Source organism: Neophocaena asiaeorientalis, unplaced genomic scaffold (genome assembly GCF_003031525.2).
Source record: "Neophocaena asiaeorientalis asiaeorientalis breed wild unplaced genomic scaffold, Neophocaena_asiaeorientalis_V1.1 scaffold722, whole genome shotgun sequence".
Lineage (NCBI taxonomy): Eukaryota > Metazoa > Chordata > Mammalia > Artiodactyla > Phocoenidae > Neophocaena > Neophocaena asiaeorientalis.
This window is the reverse complement of record NW_020175686.1, coordinates 1,343,480-1,365,261: the sequence shown is the minus strand read 5'-3', so window position 1 is coordinate 1,365,261 and position 21,782 is coordinate 1,343,480. Positions and strand designations below refer to the sequence as shown.

The following is a 21,782-nucleotide window of genomic DNA, read 5'->3' as shown; positions in this document are numbered from 1 at the left end:
AGGCCTGTAAAGTATGTCATATGTGTGCACACGCCCTCATTTGCTTCCCTCTATCTGACTCATTTCTGAAACCCTCTCTGCTTTACAGTTCTCTGCTGCTTAACGTCTTCTTTATGGGATAAAATGTACATTTATTTTCCAATCTTATTTGGAAAGAAAGTGTATTATATTTATAATTCTATACCTTTTTAACTCTGTATTATTTCTTGATTATAATGCAGTGTATACATAAGGCAGAAGCAAAGAGAAAATATGTTGCATTATATTTTTATTTCTTTTCCTGTTTATGCATCAATCCTGAGAAGGGTTAACATTATTCAGCAAATAAATGTATATTGACTTTCATCAGATTTGTGTTCCAACTTGTGGCTAAATCTTGTTTATGTGATTTTTTAAATGTAATGTCACTCATTTCCAGTTCTGCTTTCTTAAATGAGAACAGAGATGTGCATTACAAATTCAAGACAAGTTAAGTTCTCAATTTAGTGTTAAAAAAACTCTAAAGGCCATAACTAGGTTCCAGGTTGCCCATTTCAAGTATTGTGTATTGCATTTGTGTCTTGTGTGTGTATTTAAGAGTATTACAAGGATTCACCAATAAACATTTATTTGGGATGTAATTCATGACAGACATTAGATGTACAAAGAATGAATATGGAAGGGCTTCTGATGTAAAAGACTGTATTCCATGAGAAGAACAAATGATGCGTAGAGTTTAAAAAATCAAAATGTACTAAGGCTATTGGGAGTACACAGGAGTGGACAAACTATCTGTGCTTGGGAGCAGAAAAACAAGGACTCACAGAGGTGACAGTAGAGCTGGGACATCAGGAGTGAGTCGGATTTCTCCAGATGGTGGAAGTCAACGTCCTTCAGGCAGCAGGATCACCTGGGCAAGAGCACAGAGGCGTGAAAGAGCCTCAAATAAACAGTAAATAAGTATGTACCGTGACTGCATGGGGTCCCTGGTAGCACAGTTGGAAATTAATCTGGGAGGGATATCGAAATCCATTCATGTCATGCTAGTCATAGCATGTCAGTGAGTTTAGATAATGTTCTTTCATTAGGAATAAAAATCCATTCGAAGTTTTTTTTTCTTTTTTAATTCTAACTTTTTTTTAAATGAATGAGAGTAACTTAATCAATCTCATGCTATAGGACAATTACTCTGATGTTCCTGTGTAAAAGGAGCTGGAAGAGGAAGCAATTAGAATGCTCTGGCGTCTTGCAGTTGTGAGAACGAAGATTCAAACCAGTTGAGACAGCGGCAGGGCAAAGACAAAAAGCATATTCAATTTATAGAATGTCCTTATACATCTGAGAAATTTTAAAAAATGAAGAGGTCATAAATTCAACAGAATCCAATTATGTTTTCAGTGTATTTCTAGTAAATTTGTTTATTTAATACCCTAAATGCAAAAAAAATATGTAGAATATAAACCTGTCATGCTGGAAGTGGTGTTTGACAGAAAATAATTAAGTAGCATATTATTTTTTATTGTATGTTGAGAATAGTACCTGGTGCATGGTGTGGACCACTGAACATTTCTTGACTGAAGGAAGAATGAATGAATCAACAGATCTATGCCTACTTTAGCTGAAATCATGAGATGGTTGGGCTCAGTTCTATTACCACCTGTCTACTATTTTGTATGAGAATGACTTTCAGTATCAATAAGAATGATTTTAACATCATTGGGCTTCTATGCTTTCATTGTGAAATGCAGACATTGTGTCATTATTTCTAAAATTCATCCCCATTGAGAATATTAATCTTAATGAAATCAAATAAAGTATATCACATCTTGCATGAGCAAACAGAAGTAGGCCATGTGTGGTTGCATTATGAAAGAAAGCTGGCTTACTTTCTCTAGGCTCCAGAGCCCACATCATGTGCATGGAATAGAACTTAGGGAGGAGAGATAATTAAAACTCTCTGGACTTCAACATTTAGAGTGGTTACATTGTCATCCTGGGTTTCAGTGATAGAATAAACTCCAGGATGATGGCTACAGAGAAGAAGACTACTCCAGTTTCTGTGGATTTCACTGACTGTATTATTTCCTTGTTTCATATCAAACATGCCTCAACCACAACCTCCCACTCCTACCTCTTGGGTATTTAGTGTTTAATAGTGTCAGGAACTGGTGTGCTACACAAGCACTACCAAGGTAGTCTTTGGAGATGTATGTGCTCCAGACAATTAGTTGCATCTTCTTAATGAAGGGAGTATGAAGTCTCTCTTTTGCATTAGCTTGGTGAAAGCTGTGGACCAGTAAACAAAACAAGCTAATATAATGCTGTTTAATTGTGTTCTTATAAACTCATATAGAGGTAGCTCAAAAACTCTTAAATAACTTACATCAGAAACTGCTTTTTCACTAAACCAGAGTTAATCGCCACTGTAACTCAGTGTATATAATTTTTTATATCATGGATATTACTATGGATGAAACAAGTGTCATTATTCTTGCTATCTTGTGATTCTTTTGAGTTGGACAAAAGTGGAATTGAATGATGCATATCTGCTGTTTCTATAACTTATGGGAATACTTCTTAATTCACTCCTTTAACATTTGAGCTTAAAAATTATTAACATAAAGAATTTAATATACATTTGGAAAATATTTTTTCTATATACTTAGCAAAAATGTATTCTGCATTGAGCATATGGTGACCATTAGATCAAAGTTTATTAAATTTGTTACTACATACTTTCTAGAAGATATAATACTTTTTTCTTCAAATATATCCTCAGAGTAAAACAACTCACTGCTTTTCAACTGCAATATTTATACCTAGAATTGGGCATTATTCAACATTTGTAGACTTTACCTGTATAACACATGTGTGATGAAGTGATAATGAAGATCTAGGTAAGTGATTTTTCTGGGGGGAAAAATCATTACCTAGGAGAGAGGAGGGAAGAGGGGAATTGAGTCTTGCAACTGTTCATTCTTACATCATTAAGGAGGACATACTTTTGATGAATCCTTAATATAGGTCCCCAATGCCTACCAATGCTTATTTGTCCAATAATTATTAGAGATGCTGCAAATATTGTTGTTGATGATGATGAAAATGATGATGATGGATGATGTTGAATAATATCAGTTATCATTCTTCACAGCTTAGAACTATTTGCCTACTTTCGGGAATTCCCTGGTAGTCCAGTGGTTAGGGCTCTGAGTTTCCACTGCAGGGGACACAGGTTCAAACCTTGGTCAGGAAACTAAGATCTCACAAGCCGTGAGGCCAAAAAAAAAAAAAAAAAAAAGGTTTCCCTACTTTCCTTCTAGTGTCTTCTCCTGGGAAAGGCTGTTGTCATAAAACATATGCTTTATCTGTTGATATAACTAGGATTCACCAAAACACCATAAGATAAAGCATTTGACATTGAATGTCTACTGAAAGTTACGATTTCTTACTTTTTCAGCATTCTAACACTTCATATAACAAAAAAGTAGAGGTGAAAAGATGGTTCATTCTCTTAGCTTTTAGAACAAACCTTTAAGATTAAGTTTGTTCCTGGTTGGCACTGTCTTAAGAAAAAAGCCTGAGTGAGTAAATGGAGCAATCTTGCATTCCCCAAACTGACAGTTACATTGAATGCCTCCAAGAGATGAAGAGTGTTCTGTCCACTGTGCAACTTTGGATGCACATTTCTCTCCCTTTATGCTCAGTGGGCATTTCCTTCCTTCATCAGCAGCATATTATTTTATTTATACTGAATTTGATAATTTTGATTCTACTTTGTTCTCAATTCAGAATAGTAACACTGAATGGACATTAAGAAGAGATACTCATTTAAAAAGTTCTTAGAGGAAGACTTAACTATGACTAGGAATATGTAAGACAAAACTGCTGAAAAAAATCTCCCATTGGGCTTCCCTAGTGGCGCAGTGGTTGAGAGTCCGCCTGCCGATGCAGGGGACACGGGTTCGTGCCCCGGTCCTGGAGGATCCCACGTGCCGCGGAGCGGTTAGACCGGTGAGCCATGGCCGCTGAGCCTGCGCGTCCGGAGCCTGTGCTCCGCAACGGGAGAGGCCACAACAGTGAGAGGCCCGCGTACCGCAAAAAAAAAAAAAAAAAAAAAAAAAAAAAAAATCTCCCGTCAACTTCTCTTAGTACATAAATAATATGGCCAAGTGTCAAGAGATGAGAAAAGCTACAGATAATTTGGATTGTCTTTAAAGTTTTCCTATGTCAGTGAACACAGAATAATTCAGTCTTGAGGCATAAAGGTGCTTCTCTAGCTAGAATTGCAATTATTTTCGGTTCCTCATTTTCTCAAATATTCTGTCCTAATTAAAGGCTTCCTAAATGAGTATGTAATTGTTGATCTTTAAGCTGCAATTGCAAATTACTTACCCCTCTAAAGTTCAGTAAGCCTTTAAACCTTTTAGCTCTTCTATTGATATCCTAATCATGCAATTAAAGCATCTACAGTAAGCAGATGAGCTAATGCAAGCGGTGTCATGTTTTCTTTGGTGTACAAATCAATAAATCTATTGTGATGACTTTCAGGTCAATGACCTAGCTACTGGAAATGGACACAGCTTTAAAAATAGATATTTAAAATAGGTATCACTTGTACTAACAGCTAATATTGTTGCTCAGCATTTTGGTTATAATAATTCTCAGTGACTTCATATACTCACTGAATTAAGGAATGCCATATTCCAAAGGAAAATGGAGTCCAGAAGATAAAAGACATGACCTTGAGCTCTATAAAACAAAGATGCTAGAATCATATGGTCTTATTTTCCAGGTGCTTATGTGCTCCAGGTCAAGGCCACGGATGCAGATGACCCAACCTATGGAAACAGTGCCAGAGTCGTTTACAGCATTCTTCAGGGACAGCCTTATTTCTCTATTGATCCCAAGACAGGTAAATTTTTTATTAGAGGCAACATTATCACCTCCCTTTCCCATTCTAACACTGCAATAAAGATTCAATGTGCTCCCCATCTAGCAAAGGAAGATAGGATCTTACCTTGCTGCTGCAGAGCTATTTCTTTCAGATTGAACTTGGTATAAATATAAACCTTTTTACACATATATGCCAAGTCCAAATTTGTTAGTTAGGAATTCCTTGTATGATTTAAATTTTCCAAAGTCTAGGAATATTTTTTGTTTGTTTGTTTCTTCTAGCTAAAATAGCTTTTTATTTCAGTTTTTCTTGGTTGGGTTCAATTATATTCCGTTTTGGGCCTAATCAACCCAAGATTATGGAGTTTCTATTGCTATCTTTATAGATGGGGTTATGGATGGTGACTTTGGAAAAATATAGACTTATGCTTCTAGTAGGGAAAAGTAGAGGGCTGACAAACTTGAAACCTCAAGATCACTAATTCTTCTGGTTTATGTTTTTGAAGCCAGTCTCGTTTTTAAGTCAAACCATTGAAATTCCAGTTTTCAAATCTATGGAATCTATGGAAAGTACAGAAAGGGCAGGAAAACATGCAGGACGATTTGGTATTCCCTTTAAAATGAAACGAGTTCCCCCTGTTTCTAGAGAATCTGTTTTTGAGTGAAGATAGTTTTTAAGGAGCTCCAGTCATGCTGACCAGTTATCAAAGCTTAGTGTCACAGTTAAAGCAGAAACTCCATAACGACAGTTGTTTTATCAACTCTTATATAATACATAACATGTCGCAGATTAAATTCAATACTGTTTATCACATCAGTTTAAAGTAATGGAATAAACTGTTAACATACTGGACTAATAAGTTACTTTTAAAATTTGTAAATAGATCTTTAAAGAGCTACATTGATTTGAAGGGTATTCGTTTCCAACACTATACATGCAAATGGGTTAAACATTTCAAAATTTATACTTCCTCAGAAGTGTGTGGGAACTGGAATACCAGTTAGATATAGGTTAGTTAATAATTAACCATGGATGGATGTTGCTTGGAAACATAAGGTCAATTAAGTGAAAATAAAGAACCAGCAAATTTTCTGTCAACTAAACCTGCCATTCTGTCTGTCCTCACTTCTCACCCTTTTCATCAAGGCAACAGGGGGCCAGAAACCATCAAAAATGAACGGAACAAGGCTGGGAGCTGCTCACTTTTGTAAACTTGAAAAGGAATAGATTGTAAAGGACAACATTAGTCCTTTAAGAAGGGAACTTCAGTGCTGAAGAAAATACAGAAAGGTTCAGGACAAAGAAGCTCTTTTGGTTTGGAAGTAGGATCAGAGATCAAAAGCCAGGGGGTCAAATGTTAAGAGTGAGTGTGTAATGGGGAGATTACACCTAAAATGTAAGTTATTTTCCAGAAGTAGGCAGTGAAGACAGGAGAAGAAAATGTTTGGCAATATAGGTATTGAGGAAGTTTTGTGGTGGCTATTGTTGTTTAGCTTTGGGAAAATCATATATTTGTGGAAAAAAGGGAAAATTGTTGATAAGAAAGTTTGGGGAAGTTTTCAATGAAGTTTATGATGGTACAAAGCTCCAGAGGAGTTAGGAAGGTTTGTGCAATAGGCCAAATGTATAGACAAATAATGAGATTATCTAAGATACTATACATCCTTTCATCAAATGGGAACATTATGGGTTATTTTTTCTTATACAGTTACATTTTCCAAATTTACCATAACTGGGAATCTAACAGAAATAGAAGTAAGGACAATATCTGTCTCCTAGATCACTTCAGCCTCTGAGAAGCACTTCTCACAGACAGAAAGGATGGGAGAAAAAGAAAGGAAGGTGTCTAGAGATTGGTGAGGAGGGAGGTTTTTAGTATTAGGTACGCTTACTAAGTTTTAGTGATTAATTATATAGAGTAGATGAGTTTATATACTCAGAATAAATGTGGCAGAAGCAAGATCAAAGATTTAATATTGGAAAAATAACTATAGACGGAGACCATACCTAACTAAAAAAGCAAGATAAAAATCACACAAAGGTGAATCGAAGCATAAAGCGTGGGTAGAGAATATAATTGCTTTGGTCAAATTAATACTGGACAGACAACAATTACATGAAGGGTTTACTTGCCCTCCCCTTGACTTTACTTGTTCAATATCAACTTTAGATAAATTCTAATGCCTTCAGAAAGTATCATTTTACAGAAGAGTATATATATTTATAATATGCCTTTTCTAATTGTGTATTTATATTTTTATATCATGCTTATTATTTAGAACTGAAGGTGAAACAATTCTGGCATGAACTATGGAATAGATTTTTTGAAGCATTAATTTTCACTGGAGACAGAAGTCTTGATACTAACAATGCCCCAGACCACTAGACAGGAAAAGAGTGGATGGTGAGGCACTTCATTAATAGAATGATAACTAGTTCTTCATGCACAGAAACCATTAAGAAGACTTTTTGTCAAATTTATCACCTTGTGGTAGGTAAGAATAAATCAAAACTCAAGGATAATTGCAATTTCTCAGAAATAGCCCCCATATAGCTTCCTTTTATGATTCCTTTTGCTGTTATTAAATAAAATGCATGAAAAACTAATATTACCTAAAATTTTCCACATTTGAGTGTAGAAACCAGTTTAAAATATTTTCTAAAGGAAGAGTTTTATCAAAACTTCTGGTGACTAAGTATTTATGAAGAGATAAATATAACTATTTAGTATTCGTTTGGAATGAGAACTTTTTTTTAAAGGTTTTCATTGACATTGCTGTTTGACAAGCATTCCTAGCACCTCTATCCAAGGTATAAATATGGCAGGTTTATTTATAAATAATATAAATTGATGCATTCTATGAAATAAGCCCTGAATTGAGTTTAAACTTGGCTAATTTGGCAATTATTTGGCTTACCTAAGAGAATGTTTACTGTAACTTAAAATTTGCATGCATTCATGTATATGCCTCAATGATTATTAAATATATAAAAAAAACAGAAATGTAGATACATTTATAAAACATTAAATAACATTGATCCTTATTATACTTAATGTTTATAAAACACTAAAATATTTGTCAAATTGGCATATTATATTATTATATATTTTTTACACTTAATATTTATGATACATTAGAAAAACACTTATAATCTATAAAATGTTAAAGAGGTATTGTAGTATTTTATTTGATGCATGAAATTGAGATGCTAAATATTTCCAGAGCATTGATAATAGAATTATTTCATTTAGGAAAACAAACATTATTATAAACTTGATTTTATTATAAACTTGATTGATCTCATGACTTAATTTACATTTAAAATTCTTTTAAAGTATTTGAATTTTTCCCTAAACGATTTCAAAATCTAGTCTGAGTTGGATAACTAGATATTGCTATTGGGTGTATCATGTGGTGATGATATGTTGATTTTTCTAAATAATCTGAGCTCCACCTGAGAAAGCATTATATTGATAATACTATTTTATCTCAACATTTAAAAAAATCTATAAACTTTAAATTGCTCTGTCATGGTAAAATATATATTTTGCTATTTTAACCATTTTAAGTGTACTATTCAGGGACATTATGTACATTCACATTGTGTAACCATCACCACCATCCATCTCCAGAACTTTTTCATCAGTGCCTTTTTGTTTATGTGCACTGTCAAAAGTGCATATTTATAAGTCTTTATGTTACGTATTTACATGTGCATTTTTAGAATTCATATGAAAACAATTGAATGAGAATGGGATTTCATGCATGAGTTACTTTCTTTTATCCACTATCCTGATACTTCACGCTCTATGATTCTGTCCTAGCTTCTGTTTGGGAAATCTGATGAAGTGCTGAGAGAACTGACAATTTCTCAAGATTTTTAGTTCGATTATCACCTTTTGATTAGAGATGATTATCTTCAAGCTTACTTCCCAAATAAAACATCACCCCCCCCGACTGATATTTATTCTTTTCAGTCTTTAAAAAAAAACATGTTAGTGTTTTAAAGCCCCATAGTGAAATTAAAGCATGGGTCAGCCTTTATATTTTGGGCTAATTCTTTATATAAACTACTATGTACATATTTACAATGTTTTATGGCCTCAGCATGCCTTTGACTTTAATTCAGAGAAAAGTCTTACAGGATTTAGAGTCAGTGCTGGTGAGATAAAGACAGAAGCTCTTTTTTTCTTCAAGAGTGAAATAGGAAATAGACAATTATTAAGATTAAACAACACGTGCCATTATCACTTTTGTAATATTTTACATATACGCAGTAAAATTACATGACTAAAAATGTACTGCAGACAATGGTTCCCTTGTATTCTGCCTTGTCACACTTCACGAGAACTCTGTGTGAACTCCACTTGCCTTATTTTAGAAACCACGGAATGCACACATCTGCAGATGGAACTAAGACTATTTGGTCTTGAAAGGAAAATACTCCAGGCGGATGTGATACATGCCTTTTGGAAATTGTAGAGCTCTCATGTAGAAGAGGAGCTAGCTGTATTCTCTGCTGCTCCAGAGGGCTATCAATGGCATGAATTACAGGAAGAAAGAATTTTGGTTTCATTAAGAAAAAAAGATGTTGATGATTGTCCATAAATAAGAGGGGCAGGCACCTCATGAGACTGTGAGCTTCATATTACTGGAAGATTTAAAGCAGGTAATGAGCGATAAGCCAGTGGTGCTGGATTTGGGTATGGATTTCCTGGATTTGGGTAAATTGATGCACATTTATTTATAACCAATGACCTGGCAGGTCCTGTGCTGCCAGGATACTGAGATGCATCAGGCCGATCCTCAAATAGATCCCCATCTACTCGGGGGAGGACATCAGGTCCTCAGAAGATTACATTTGGGTTTTCTAGGATACCACTCTATGATACGTAGTGTGACTACTGGGCACTAGATATAGACTCACGGGAGCGGGGAAACTCCTGAGAAAAGAACTTTTGGGGAAGTGACTTCTAAATCTTAAAGAATAGTTAAGGCATGTTATGGTGCAAAGTCGGACCATACTGTCTTTAAATTTTCTTCCTACCTAAGATAACCTGAAAACCCTTCTTTTCCTCAAAATACATTATTGGCAACAGTTTTCAAAAAATTATACACCTTATCTGTGTAGTCATGAACACCATATTTTTAATAAAGCTTAAGAATGTACTAGCTTTTAAAAAAATCTATTACAAAAGCAGTAGGAAACTAATTCAGTATAGAATTTTAGTTGGAATGACAAATACAGTCCTATGAAGATGACTTTGATGACAGATATGAAAGAAGTAGAGCAGCTGTTTATGGTTACGTCTTGGAAAGAACATTTCCAGCAGAGGGAAGAGAGGGTACAAAGCTCTAGTGAACAAAGGAGGGAGTTGTGGAAGATAAGATCAGAGAGTTAAGATCAGGGAGTGGGAAGATGGAGATTATGTGAGGTCTGTAATCTGAGCGACCTGGACAATCTCTGAGGATTTCTGATTGGGGGCTCTGTGACGGCTTCATGCTCAGACCTAACCACAGTGACTGCTCTTTAGAGAACAGACTAGTGGTCTAGGTCTCCTCTGGACTCTAATCCTCAGTGAATGGAGAATGCAGCCGTTCATCCATTGTTCATTCTACCTTTCTGTATCTATCTCTTCCTATCTGTATCTATCTCTTCCTATCTGTATCTATCTATCTATCCATCCATCCATCCACCTAATCTATCTGAATAGTCTCAAATTAATAATTAGCATTTTTCAAGCTTTATTGAGATATAATTGGCATATAGTGCTGTGTAAGTAAGTGGTATACAACGTGCTGATTTGATACACTTATATATTGCAAAATGATCACCATTGTAGTGTTAGCCACACCTCCATCAGGTCACATAATTACCATTTCCTTTCCATGCTAAGAACTTTTAAGATCTACTCTCTTAGCAACTTTCCAGTATATAATACAGTAATATTAACTGTAATCACCATGATATACATTCTATCCTTATAACCTATCCACCTTATAACTGTAAGTTTGTGCCTTTTGACCAGAATCTCCCCATTTCCCCCACCCCACAGCCCCTGGTAGCCACCAACCTACTCTGTTTCTATAAGTTCAGCTGTTTTAGAGTCTACATATAAATGATATCATAGGCTTTTTGTCTTTCTCTGTCTGACATTTCATTTAACATAATGTCCTCAAGTTTCATCTATGTTGTTGCAAATGGCAGGATTTATTTTTTTCATTCTCATGTCTGAATTATTGAATTATATTCCATTATATCACACCTTCTTTATCCAATCATCTGTTGATGGACATTTCTGTTGTTTTCCTATCTTGGCTACTGTGAATAATGCTGCAATGAACATGGAGCACAGGTATCTCTTCAAGATCTTGTTTTCACTTTCTCTTGATACATACTCAGAAGTGGAATTGCTGGATCATATGGTAGCTCTATTTTTTACTTTTTTTTAAGGAACCTCCATACTATTTTCCATAGTGGCTGTACCAATTGACATCCCTACTAACAGTGCACAGGGGTTCTCTTTGCTCCACATCCTTGCCAACACTTTTTATCTCTTGCTCTTGACTTATTGATAAAGCCATACTAAGAATCGTGAGGTGATAAGTATCTCATTGTAATTTTGATGTATGTACCTTTCCCTGACGATTATTGATATCAAGCACCTTTTCATGTAACCACTGGCCATTTGTATGACTTCTCTGGAAAAATTTCTATTTGGTTTCTCTGCCCATTTTTAAGTAAGATTTTTTTTTGTTTGTTATTGAGTTGCATGAGTTCTTTATGGTATGGATATTAACTCCTTATCAGATATCTGATTTGCAAATAGTTTATCCCATTCCATAGGTTGCCTTTTCATTTTTGTCTATTAGTCCTTTTGCTATGCAGAGCTTTTTAGTTTGATGTAGTCTTACTTGTTGATTTTCAAGATGCCTTCCCAGAGAGTTTATTTATCTTTGAAAACCACTATCTCACTTCTCTCCCACTCTGTGATCTTATTTTATACCATCCCTCCCAACAGTGGTATGTTGCAGCCACATCCACCTCCAAGTTCTTTTCTTTTTTTTTTTTTTTTTTTTGCGGTACGTGGGCCTCTCACTGCTGTGGCCTCTCCCGTTGCGGAGCACAGGCTCCGGACGCGCAGGCTCAGCGGCCATGGCTCACGGGCCCAGCCGCTCCGCAGCATGTGGGATCTTCCCGGACCGGGGCACGAACCCGTGTCCCCTGCATCGGCAGGCGGACTCTCAACCACTGCGCCACCAGGGAAGCCCCAAGTTCTACTCTTGTATGCTTTGAAGAAGTAGTGCTTTCCTCCTTTTTGTCCCTGGGATACTCCTCCCTGGGTTCTTTCTAAGTCAGCCTCTTCCACTTCTCTGGGATTGCAGTCTTTCCTCAGAGGGGACATTTCTGATACTACCTTCAAGAGGACTTTCTTTCATTTTCCTCATAACACCAATCACCATCTGAAATTAGCTTAATCATTTAAAAGCTTCTTTATGACCTCCTCACCACTTTACAAGAATACATACCCATTAAATGTACATTCCATGAAGGAACCTTATACAGAGACTCTATCAATTATTTTCCCAGATGACAACAGATGATATCCAGTTGGGCAATTTGAGATTAGTTTAATAAAAGGACTCTTTATTAAAGTGCAAGCAGATTGTAGGGAAACCATAAGGGATAAGGCCGAATCTGGAGAAGAAATAAGAAGTGGATGCAGTTACCACACTGGGGTTGAAGGAATGAGGGTGTTCTAGAGTCACAGGCAGAGACCATGGCAGGAGAGAGTGTGTAATGGAATGTGGGGGATCCATGGAAAGAAAAACCCAAACTCATTCTCCTTCTATCATCTAATCTCCTGTCAATTGGCCCAGAGTAACCAGAAACCAGAGAGCAGAGAGAAGTCTAGAAAAGTATATATAGTGGAATTGGAGGAGCAGATGGAAGCCATTACACCCTTAAACCTAGGAACAGTGCCTGAATGAAACATATATTTTAGTACAAGTGTTGACTGAATCTACTATCCCATGTTTCAGTCCTGCAGTTCAGCACTCAATTCAAGAAAAAACTCAGATAAAACCAAATCCTTGATTATCACATGTAATATTTCATGATTTTTCATATATAGTATTGCATTATTTTCATCTCAAAAAGTTTTCATCAGCATATCTAACCCATTTTTACAAAATAAGCTGAGATCCACCAAAACTAAGGGACTTGCCTATAACACCAAGGTGATTGCAAAGGGAGACTATATCCCCTGGCAGATTAGTATCCTTTGGTACTATAAGGTTTTATAACCTTAATTTAAGGTTATAACTCTTTCAACCATATATTTCCATTCATATTGGCAGAAATAAAATCTATTTTTCTCATTCTTAATTTTGCTCTAATTATCTTGCATATGTTCAAGACCATACCAGTATTCAATGTAAACTTGCTTATCTACTCTTTTTTTTTTCCAAAAAATAGGATTGATTTCATAATTATTTCAAATTAATTAAAGTTTGTGGTATCACTACTGTGGAGTACCTGTGGAGTATTTATACTGTTTTATAAAATGCATGTTTTTTCTTTTTAATCTTAAACTATTATCATACAAGGTTGTTGCTGTACTTTATATACAAATACTGAAAAATAGAGATGGATACTTGAACCTAAATCTAAGATCTGAAGTGACAAAATGTAACATTTCCTTCGGCTGGTTGCATTTTGCTATGGAAGCACTTTAGTCCAGTCGTTTTCAAGTTTCCTCCTTGCTCAAGACCAGGCAATCCATTTTCATTTGTTTGGTTTTAAATGTTAGGAAGTATAGAAACAACCAGTGGCCATAAGAAGAGTAACTTTTTGAATAGGAGATTCCCCGCACCACCCCGCCCTCGGTTTTTTCAATAGGCCACAGTATTTAAGGATTCTCTACTCAAAATGAATTTTGTTGTCTGTCTGATTCCCCAGATTCAACTCTAAAAAAAATTCTAGAAACACCATATGTTATTTCTCTGGGACAGTGGTTCCTAATGAAAATGGTGGTGGGAAGGGGAAGCACATCATGGTTATCAGAGGAGATTTCCTTTGAAACTACGTACACAATGCTTTCCTCTCTAAATTCTAACATACAGTGTCCCAAAAGCAGCATTAAACTAAAAGGATGGCTGGATGCGGCGGCTAGATCACCTATCAGACACAAAATGGAGGAGTGCAGGGCAGTTAGGGGTATTCATGACAATTACATCAAATCATCAGAAAAAAACTCTAGTCTTAAATAAGTCTGATAATGTTTATTTGCTCTCTTTTTCATAGAATCAATGTTTTACATATGCATACATATATCATAAAATTTATATATCAAACATATTTGTAAATTATATTGAAAAATCTCATACCAGAAATTGAGTAGAGTAAGAAATATACTTACTGGAAATGAACTGAGTAAAGATAAATCTGGTCAACAACAGGAAAATACATTATGAGTATGAATTCAACCCAGGCATTTATCTAGAAAATACAAATATTATAAGGCAGGCAGAAGTCATGTAGCTTAAGGCATGTAAGACCAGGCCACTGAGATGCAGAGATGAAGAATCTTAGTTAAGACACTTGGAAATGAAACATCAGAAATCCAAGCTGAAGAAAGGACAAACAGATTGAAGTAAAAGGGTGTCAGTAGCAGTGTATGAGTAAAACTGCAGGAACAAAAAATGGAACTTGCCTTTTTTGCAACAATTTCCTGCCAAGGGCCAAAGAAATTTCAGATTGTAGTTAAGTCTGAATTAGCAAAAGAACAGCATTAGGTAAGTATAGATAAAATAAGGATGTATATTCAGTTTGTCCTTAGGATTCTATATTTTGTGTTGACAATTGATATTAAATTTTTTATTCATATATGCCTTATTATTTAAGAAATAATATCAAAGACACATGCGTTTAAGACAAATTTTCTGCAATCTCTCCCTGAAATCATTAGGTATAGATTGGAATTTGTTATAAAATTTATTCACAATTTACCTGCAATAAATCCAGAAGGTTTTAGTTGTTACACTATGAATAAATATAAATATAAATACAGACATAAATATAAATTAGTTCTACACTCAAACAGAAGAACAGGAAATGAGTAAGCTATGTAAATATGCATCTATATCATGATACATGATTATAAATTATTTATAGGGACTTCCCTGGAGGTCCAGTGGTTAAGACTTCGCCTTCCAATGCAAGGGGTGCGGGTTCAATCCCTGGTTGGGGAGCTAAGATACCACATGCCTCGTGGCCAAAACACCAAAAGATAAAACAGAAGCAATATTGTAGCAAATTCAATAAAGACTTTAAAAATGGTCCACATCAAGGGCTTCCCTAGTGGCGCAGTGGTTGAGAGTCCGCCTGCCGATGCAGGGGACACGGGTTCGTGCCCCAGTCCGCGAAGGTCCCACATGCCGCGGAACGGCTGGGCCCGTGATCCATGGCTGCTGAGCCTGCGCCTCTGGAGCCTGTGCTCCACCACAGGAGAGGCCACAACAGTGAGAGGCCTGCGTACCGCAAAAAAAGGTCCACAACAAAAGTAAATGAATAAATAAATAATTTATAGATTCCTTCCTTCAATTTGCCAGTCATTCCACTAGTCAGATGGTCAATCATTCTTATTGAGATTTTTCTAAATGACAAGCACTCCATTAGAGGTTGTAGTATAGTAACTTGATGACAAGAGAGACAAAATCCCTGCAATGGCAAAGCTTAATAAGATCTAAGTACAAAAACGTGTGGCTAATATAAGTAAGAGGAATCCTGAAAGACAAAATAAAATACACAAAGGAGATATTCAAGTGTTCAAAGAAGCAAAGTAATATATATGTATCCCAAAAAATAGATAAGAATGAAGAAGAAGATGTTATTCTTTAGAAATCTCACCTTCAGTGTAATCACTTAATTTTTTTACTATATATCTAAAATATATATTGTCTAACAATTTAATTCTTTTTTAAAGGTAGGAGCATTCTGTATAAATTATGTCTAACTTGGTTGACTTAGTGAATGACGACCATCTTTTAGAGCCAATACATTGTTCCTTAACCATATTCCACAATGCTGCACAGCATTTCACTATACAGCTATTACCACAATATATTTAATTATATCCTAAACATTGGATGTTTTGGGTGTTTCACTTTTTAATACACAGAATTTTTGTTAGCATGTTTTTTTGCTAATGAATCTAGATAGAATCATTTTCTTGTTGTGGACTATTTTATTTCGGAAAACTCACCGTTTGTGATATTTATCTTTTATTTTTTCCCCCCTTAAGGTGTTATTAGAACAGCTTTGCCAAACATGGACAGGGAAGTCAAAGAACAATACCAAGTCCTCATCCAAGCCAAGGATATGGGCGGACAACTGGGAGGGTTAGCTGGAACGACAATAGTCAACATCACCCTAACAGATGTCAATGACAATCCACCTCGATTCCCAAAAAGTATGTTTTTCCTGTTAAGTCGAAATCAGTGCAGCTTTTTAAAAAATGTCTTACATTTCATTGAATTTTACAGGAATTGTAATAATTTTCCAGACACTTTTTGTCTTTAGGAAGCAGAAGCTAAAAATTAAATGTCCTCAGAATTACATTTTTCCATTAGAATCATGCATAGTGTGATTTTAATAGAAAAAAATATAAATGAGTCAATAAGTGTACGAATCATGTTATCAATTCTTATAAAAGTAAAATATTCACAATAGGTTGGGATCTTGCCTAATTTCTTACTAGTTGAAAAAGTAATATAAATATGAAAAGTACAATGTAATTTAAGATTTATGACATATATGCCACTGTACTATTTGTTATATCATATAATTAGCATAAAATTTTCTGCCTTCACTTTATCAATTATATGTGTTGAATCATTTCTGTATACTTCCCTGGAGATATCAGATGACATTGCAGTGATGCTATTTCTTTACTTTAGTTGTATTTTATTTTAGTTTTGCAGTAGGTGAAAATTGCTACACTTTCTATGATAATAGAATAATTCACACCTATATCTTCTCTGTAACTCTATATTTCTTATTGAAAATGAATACTTCTCACTTGTGTTACATCCAGTTTTCTTTTGCAGTATTATATTTAACACCAATAAGTACCTGTTCGATTTCTGGTATATTTTCAAGGATTATTGTTCAGTGTTCCTAGGATTTAGAATACAGAAACTGTTTCTTCCATTGCTTATATAAGTAATTTGATAAAGTCACTAAACACTCATTTGCATGAACAGTTTTAAAAAGCAAAACAAGGCAAATCATTTTCTTCTTCTAACTCCAGGAGAGTTTGAGTTTATCTACTAAAGTATATAACAATGATAATATTTAACTAAATGGATATTTTATTCCTCTAGCTGTGTGGTTTTACATAATTTACTACTTTGTCATTTTTGTCTTAAAATGATCAACCTATATTTTCTTATGGAAATACACTTACTTAGTGATCAGAAAGTCAGTGCACTGAACAAATGTTATAAAAGTGGCAATTAGAAATCATTATACTTTAGCAACTGGGATGTATATGACAAATGGCTAGTAAATAATAGGTTATGACTAATAACACAGAGTCCTAGAGCAACACTTTCCTTGCTTTCTATTCAGGGAAACCGAAAAAATATAAATAAATATTTCAAAAGAGAAAGAAATAATGCATTTGATTCTCTAGAATATGGCATTAAAAAAGAACATGTTCCCACCTCAAAAAGACTGATTTTTAACAATTTTACTGCTTATTTGTGGCAATCTGTAATAGCTAATGGAGGAGACTAGTTTGAAGGATTGTTCTACTTTTACATAAAAGGTGACATTGTACATTTGAATTCTGTTTTGGATTTGTGCATAAAAAGTATGTTCAGTTTAGAGTATAAGAAATAGCAGAGATCTTCCTAGGTAGGGTCACTATTCTTATTCACAAGGATGATAGTGAGGTTTTTCAGATGAAGAGTGTAAAGCTCAACCAGTGGAAGGAAACAACTTCTGGGTATGGATGAAGGGTAATTTGCAAAAGTTTGAACAGCCATCGAGACAAATAGGCTGGAGTGCAACAAAGAAATGAAAATATCTTAATGGGAGAGAAACTAGAGTATGGTTGGGGAACCAAGATGGCATGCTCAGTTCCCAGGGAGACAGGAAGATCAATTCCAGATCTTATCTAGTGAAAAGAATCTGTACAAAGCAGCAGGCTTCTTTGGGATTTATTCGAAGTTGAATCTGTAGATCTAAGCGTAACTAGATGAGACCCACTAGGAAAGATTATGGGGTTAAGGGCATTTGAACTTTTAGAGCATTTTCATGCTGTGTCAGGAACTTTATCACTTTCGTATTTCCTTTCCTCAGAAACACTCTGAGATCTTTATTTTCCACATTTGACTCTTAAGAAAACTGAGACTTACATTAACTTGCCCAATATCAGCAAAGCTAACAAAGGCTTTTTTTTTGATACTAAAGTTCAAATTTCTTCTAATTTAACATATGAAAATGAAAAGATATTCTTTTCTTTTACCTGCCACTCTGAAACCATATTTTTTAGACACGTCTGCAAAAAAGTCACATGACATAGGCTGAATTGTCATCATAAACAGAAATGAGAGGGTAGAAGGAATATACCAAATAGATCACTGTGATCTAATTATTTTCTTCTTGTGTTACATGCATATTCGAACTATAGCCTGAAAGTATAATAGATGAGAGATATTTTTGAATCATGAGAAAGAAGAGAGTTTTCACATTTTTCATGAATAAAAAATTAATCCCCTTGAAATCTTACATGCCTTTGTGTCAAGCCCTTTTTACTGTACTGTTATTTTGATTTATATCCTTCAGAGGAAAAAGACAGAATACATTTATAAACAGAAAAGCCACCTCTTTAGAAGCCAGTGCTCTTTCTGCAGGAATATTTCTCACATTGATCAATTAAACTGAAAATATGACATGAAATGACAAACTGAAATAATAACTTTTGAATGTAAAAGTCAAGAAAACAAATATTTCATACATAATATAACTTAACAAGAGAATTTCCCACAGCTAGCTATATTTGTTCATGTCTGTTAAGCAGTTATGCTGAAAAGAAAATCTTCCTTCAATTGAACTTCATGGAGCTACATCTTTTTCATTGCTTAAAAATGCACAAGATAATTTCTTAAAATTTACTAATCATAATTCATTTTGGCTTTGTGTGTGTACATATGCATGTGTGACATTGTTAAGCACCCAATTCCATCCATTTCCTTCTATAAATCTGTTAGAAATGAAAATAAAATTAAATGTCATGGCCATTTGTAGGATGCAAGTGTAAATAATTTGCTGTTTTACTGTTGCCAAATAGATGGTTCCTGAGGCATCAGAATTTCCTGCCAATTTCATTTGATGATGGTGACAATGATATTTACTAATAAGTTACCATGTGTCATGCATTATGCAAAGTGATTTGCATATATATTCCCATTTAGCTTTAAAATGACTGTATAGTATTTTCTCAATTTTAGAAATAAAAGAACAAGAGTATATTATTAATAAAAGTTAAGTAACTTGTCCAAGATCACACAGCTCCTAGGTAGGAGAACCCAAGACCTAATCTTATGAAGGGACTTCAGAACTTTTTATCACTTTCCCTCTTAAAAGGCAATTTGCCTTTAATGCCTGTGTTTTGCCCCAAAAGTCCTACAGACAGAACTGTTCACAAACAAAGGAGGGAATACTGTTTCAGAAATAGAAATAATACCAGGCATGTTAAAAGAGCTCATATAGTCATATAAAAACAAAATATTTTCTTTGTAAATCTTTTACATATACTCATATAGCTTCCATCTATGATAATCGAGGACATCCGTAGAGGATTTCCATCTGTCAAAATAAGCTACAGCAAAATGCTGGTGGTTTCCATTACTTGAATTTTAAATAACAAAACCATCTAACAAGCTGATCTGAATTATACATTATGAGATCAAATCGATTAAGTTTTGTGGTTAATTCACATTAGGCAAAATATTTCTCTCACTTGTCTCTTCTGTGTAATAGTTTTGTAATGAATAAGAAAACAACTTAGGTGAAATAAAGCCCTCATACTTTACATAAAAAGGGATAATTTGTAGGAAATGTAAAGAAGTGTTTGCTTCTTTTTCCTTTCTTTTTCAATATAATAAGCATTTAAGAGAACTGTTTGTATGGTAAATGGATTCAAATGCAGAAAATAAGACATTAATATTTATTTGACGACAAATTCTTAGTCATAAGTAAAACAGTATTTTAAAGTAAGTCTGTTTTTTGGGAATTCCCTGGCACTCCAGTGGTTAGGACTTCAAGCTTTCACTGCTCTGGCCCAGGTTCAATCCCTGGTTGGGGAACTAAGAAGATCCAGCAAACCAACTGCAGAGTGAGGCCTAAATAAGTAAACTAATAAATAAATAAACAAAATAAAGTAAATCTTATTTCATCAAATGCCCACCAAACATGTTTATATTGACTGTTTCTAGTTATAGGACAGTTGATTCAGTTATAAGGCAATAAAATATTATTTGTACAATAGTTATTTTCTAAAACATATAATTGTATCCAATATTATACCTAGAACCATGAACCCAATTATATCCAGATGGGGCACAAAGTCTGTTTCTCTTTGTTTACCATTTACCATCTTTATACCTGGAAAACTATAAGCTTTGATACTGATATTTACTTAGTAAAACCATGTAATAAGTCATCCCGAATACAGAATTAAAGAGTAATTGAATTTTGACAGCTACTCAGATCCAGCCTTAGAAAATGTACCATCACGTTCTGCCAGGTGTCCAAAGTTTGATTGTCGTGGGGATAACTGAGATTGACTACTAAAGATATAAGTTCATGTGTTAAGTTTATTTTTAGATATAATATTTGTACATATTTATATTTTTATATTTATTTATATATATAATTTGAGAATTCAAAACTTTATATAGATTTATATATTTATTTAAATAATATCATAGGAGAAAATTTTTCCTGGATTTTGAGTGCCCAAGATAGGTCTGAATATGTAAATATATGTATGCTGAGAATCACTTCGGTTCTTTTCACAATCTCTTTCTGTGACTGTTAGGGAGTGAATTATGTACAAATCTCTCCTTCCAACTTATCTGGAGACTCTGGCCAAGGGCCTGCTTCCTACCTGCAGATCAAGTACAAATAACTGTTAACACCCTCAGCATGTTTCTAAATGATGCCTCTGAGGCAAAGGTGGAATTTCTGTTCTTATCACTGCCTCCAATATGCTATTTTAGGTGAAAGAATGAGAAAGAGAAGATGGTGGCAATTACTCTGAAAGAATACCAAAAGAGGCATGACTAAAATAATGGGTCTTATGTGAGCTCCACCACTATTAAAATGAGAATGACTACTTCAGCTTCACTCAAATATTTGAGATTGGAAGGGTGGCGTGGACCAACTGGTCTGCGAAGTTAACTGTATAGATCAAATGTAAGTGAAGGCTTTCCTTAATTGGAACTGGGTGTCGGTTTTAAATAGTAATAAAAAAATTAATATATGAAGGTGTTAATGATATAAATTCATATTTGCTTATGTTTCTCAAACTTAGTACTGGTGCCAATTTAGCATCAACTTTAATACACAGTTTAATTCCCATAATTTAACCTAGTCTGTGGCTTTTAGGTCAGTGCCTCCCAAAGATATAAATATGACAAAAAATTAGATAAGTTGATCTTTGATATTGTATGTATGTATGCTATATGAAAATTAGATATGCTCCTCATTTGGGAGGAAATGTTTAAAAAGCATTAAAAGTCGGGCTTCCCTGGTGGCGTAGTGGTTGAGAGTCCGCCTGCCGATGCAGAGGACACAGGTTCGTGCCCCGGTCCGGGAAGATCCCACATGCCGC

General features: G+C 34.7%; 1 protein-coding gene across 2 annotated transcripts in view; it reads left to right on the top strand.

Moving 5' to 3' along the window:
* The window catches only part of CDH12 (cadherin 12), a 278,088-nt gene that overhangs the window by 183,617 nt on the left and 72,689 nt on the right, over positions 1–21,782 (top strand). Inside the window, exons 3-4 of one of the 2 annotated variants that reach the window (XM_024732038.1) lie at positions 4,772–4,891; positions 16,182–16,349. In XM_024732038.1, the coding sequence (XP_024587806.1) occupies positions 4,772–4,891; positions 16,182–16,349 (288 nt within the window). The remainder of the gene's footprint in view (positions 1–4,771; positions 4,892–16,181; positions 16,350–21,782) is intronic. The other variant, XM_024732039.1, reaches the window with a different exon arrangement.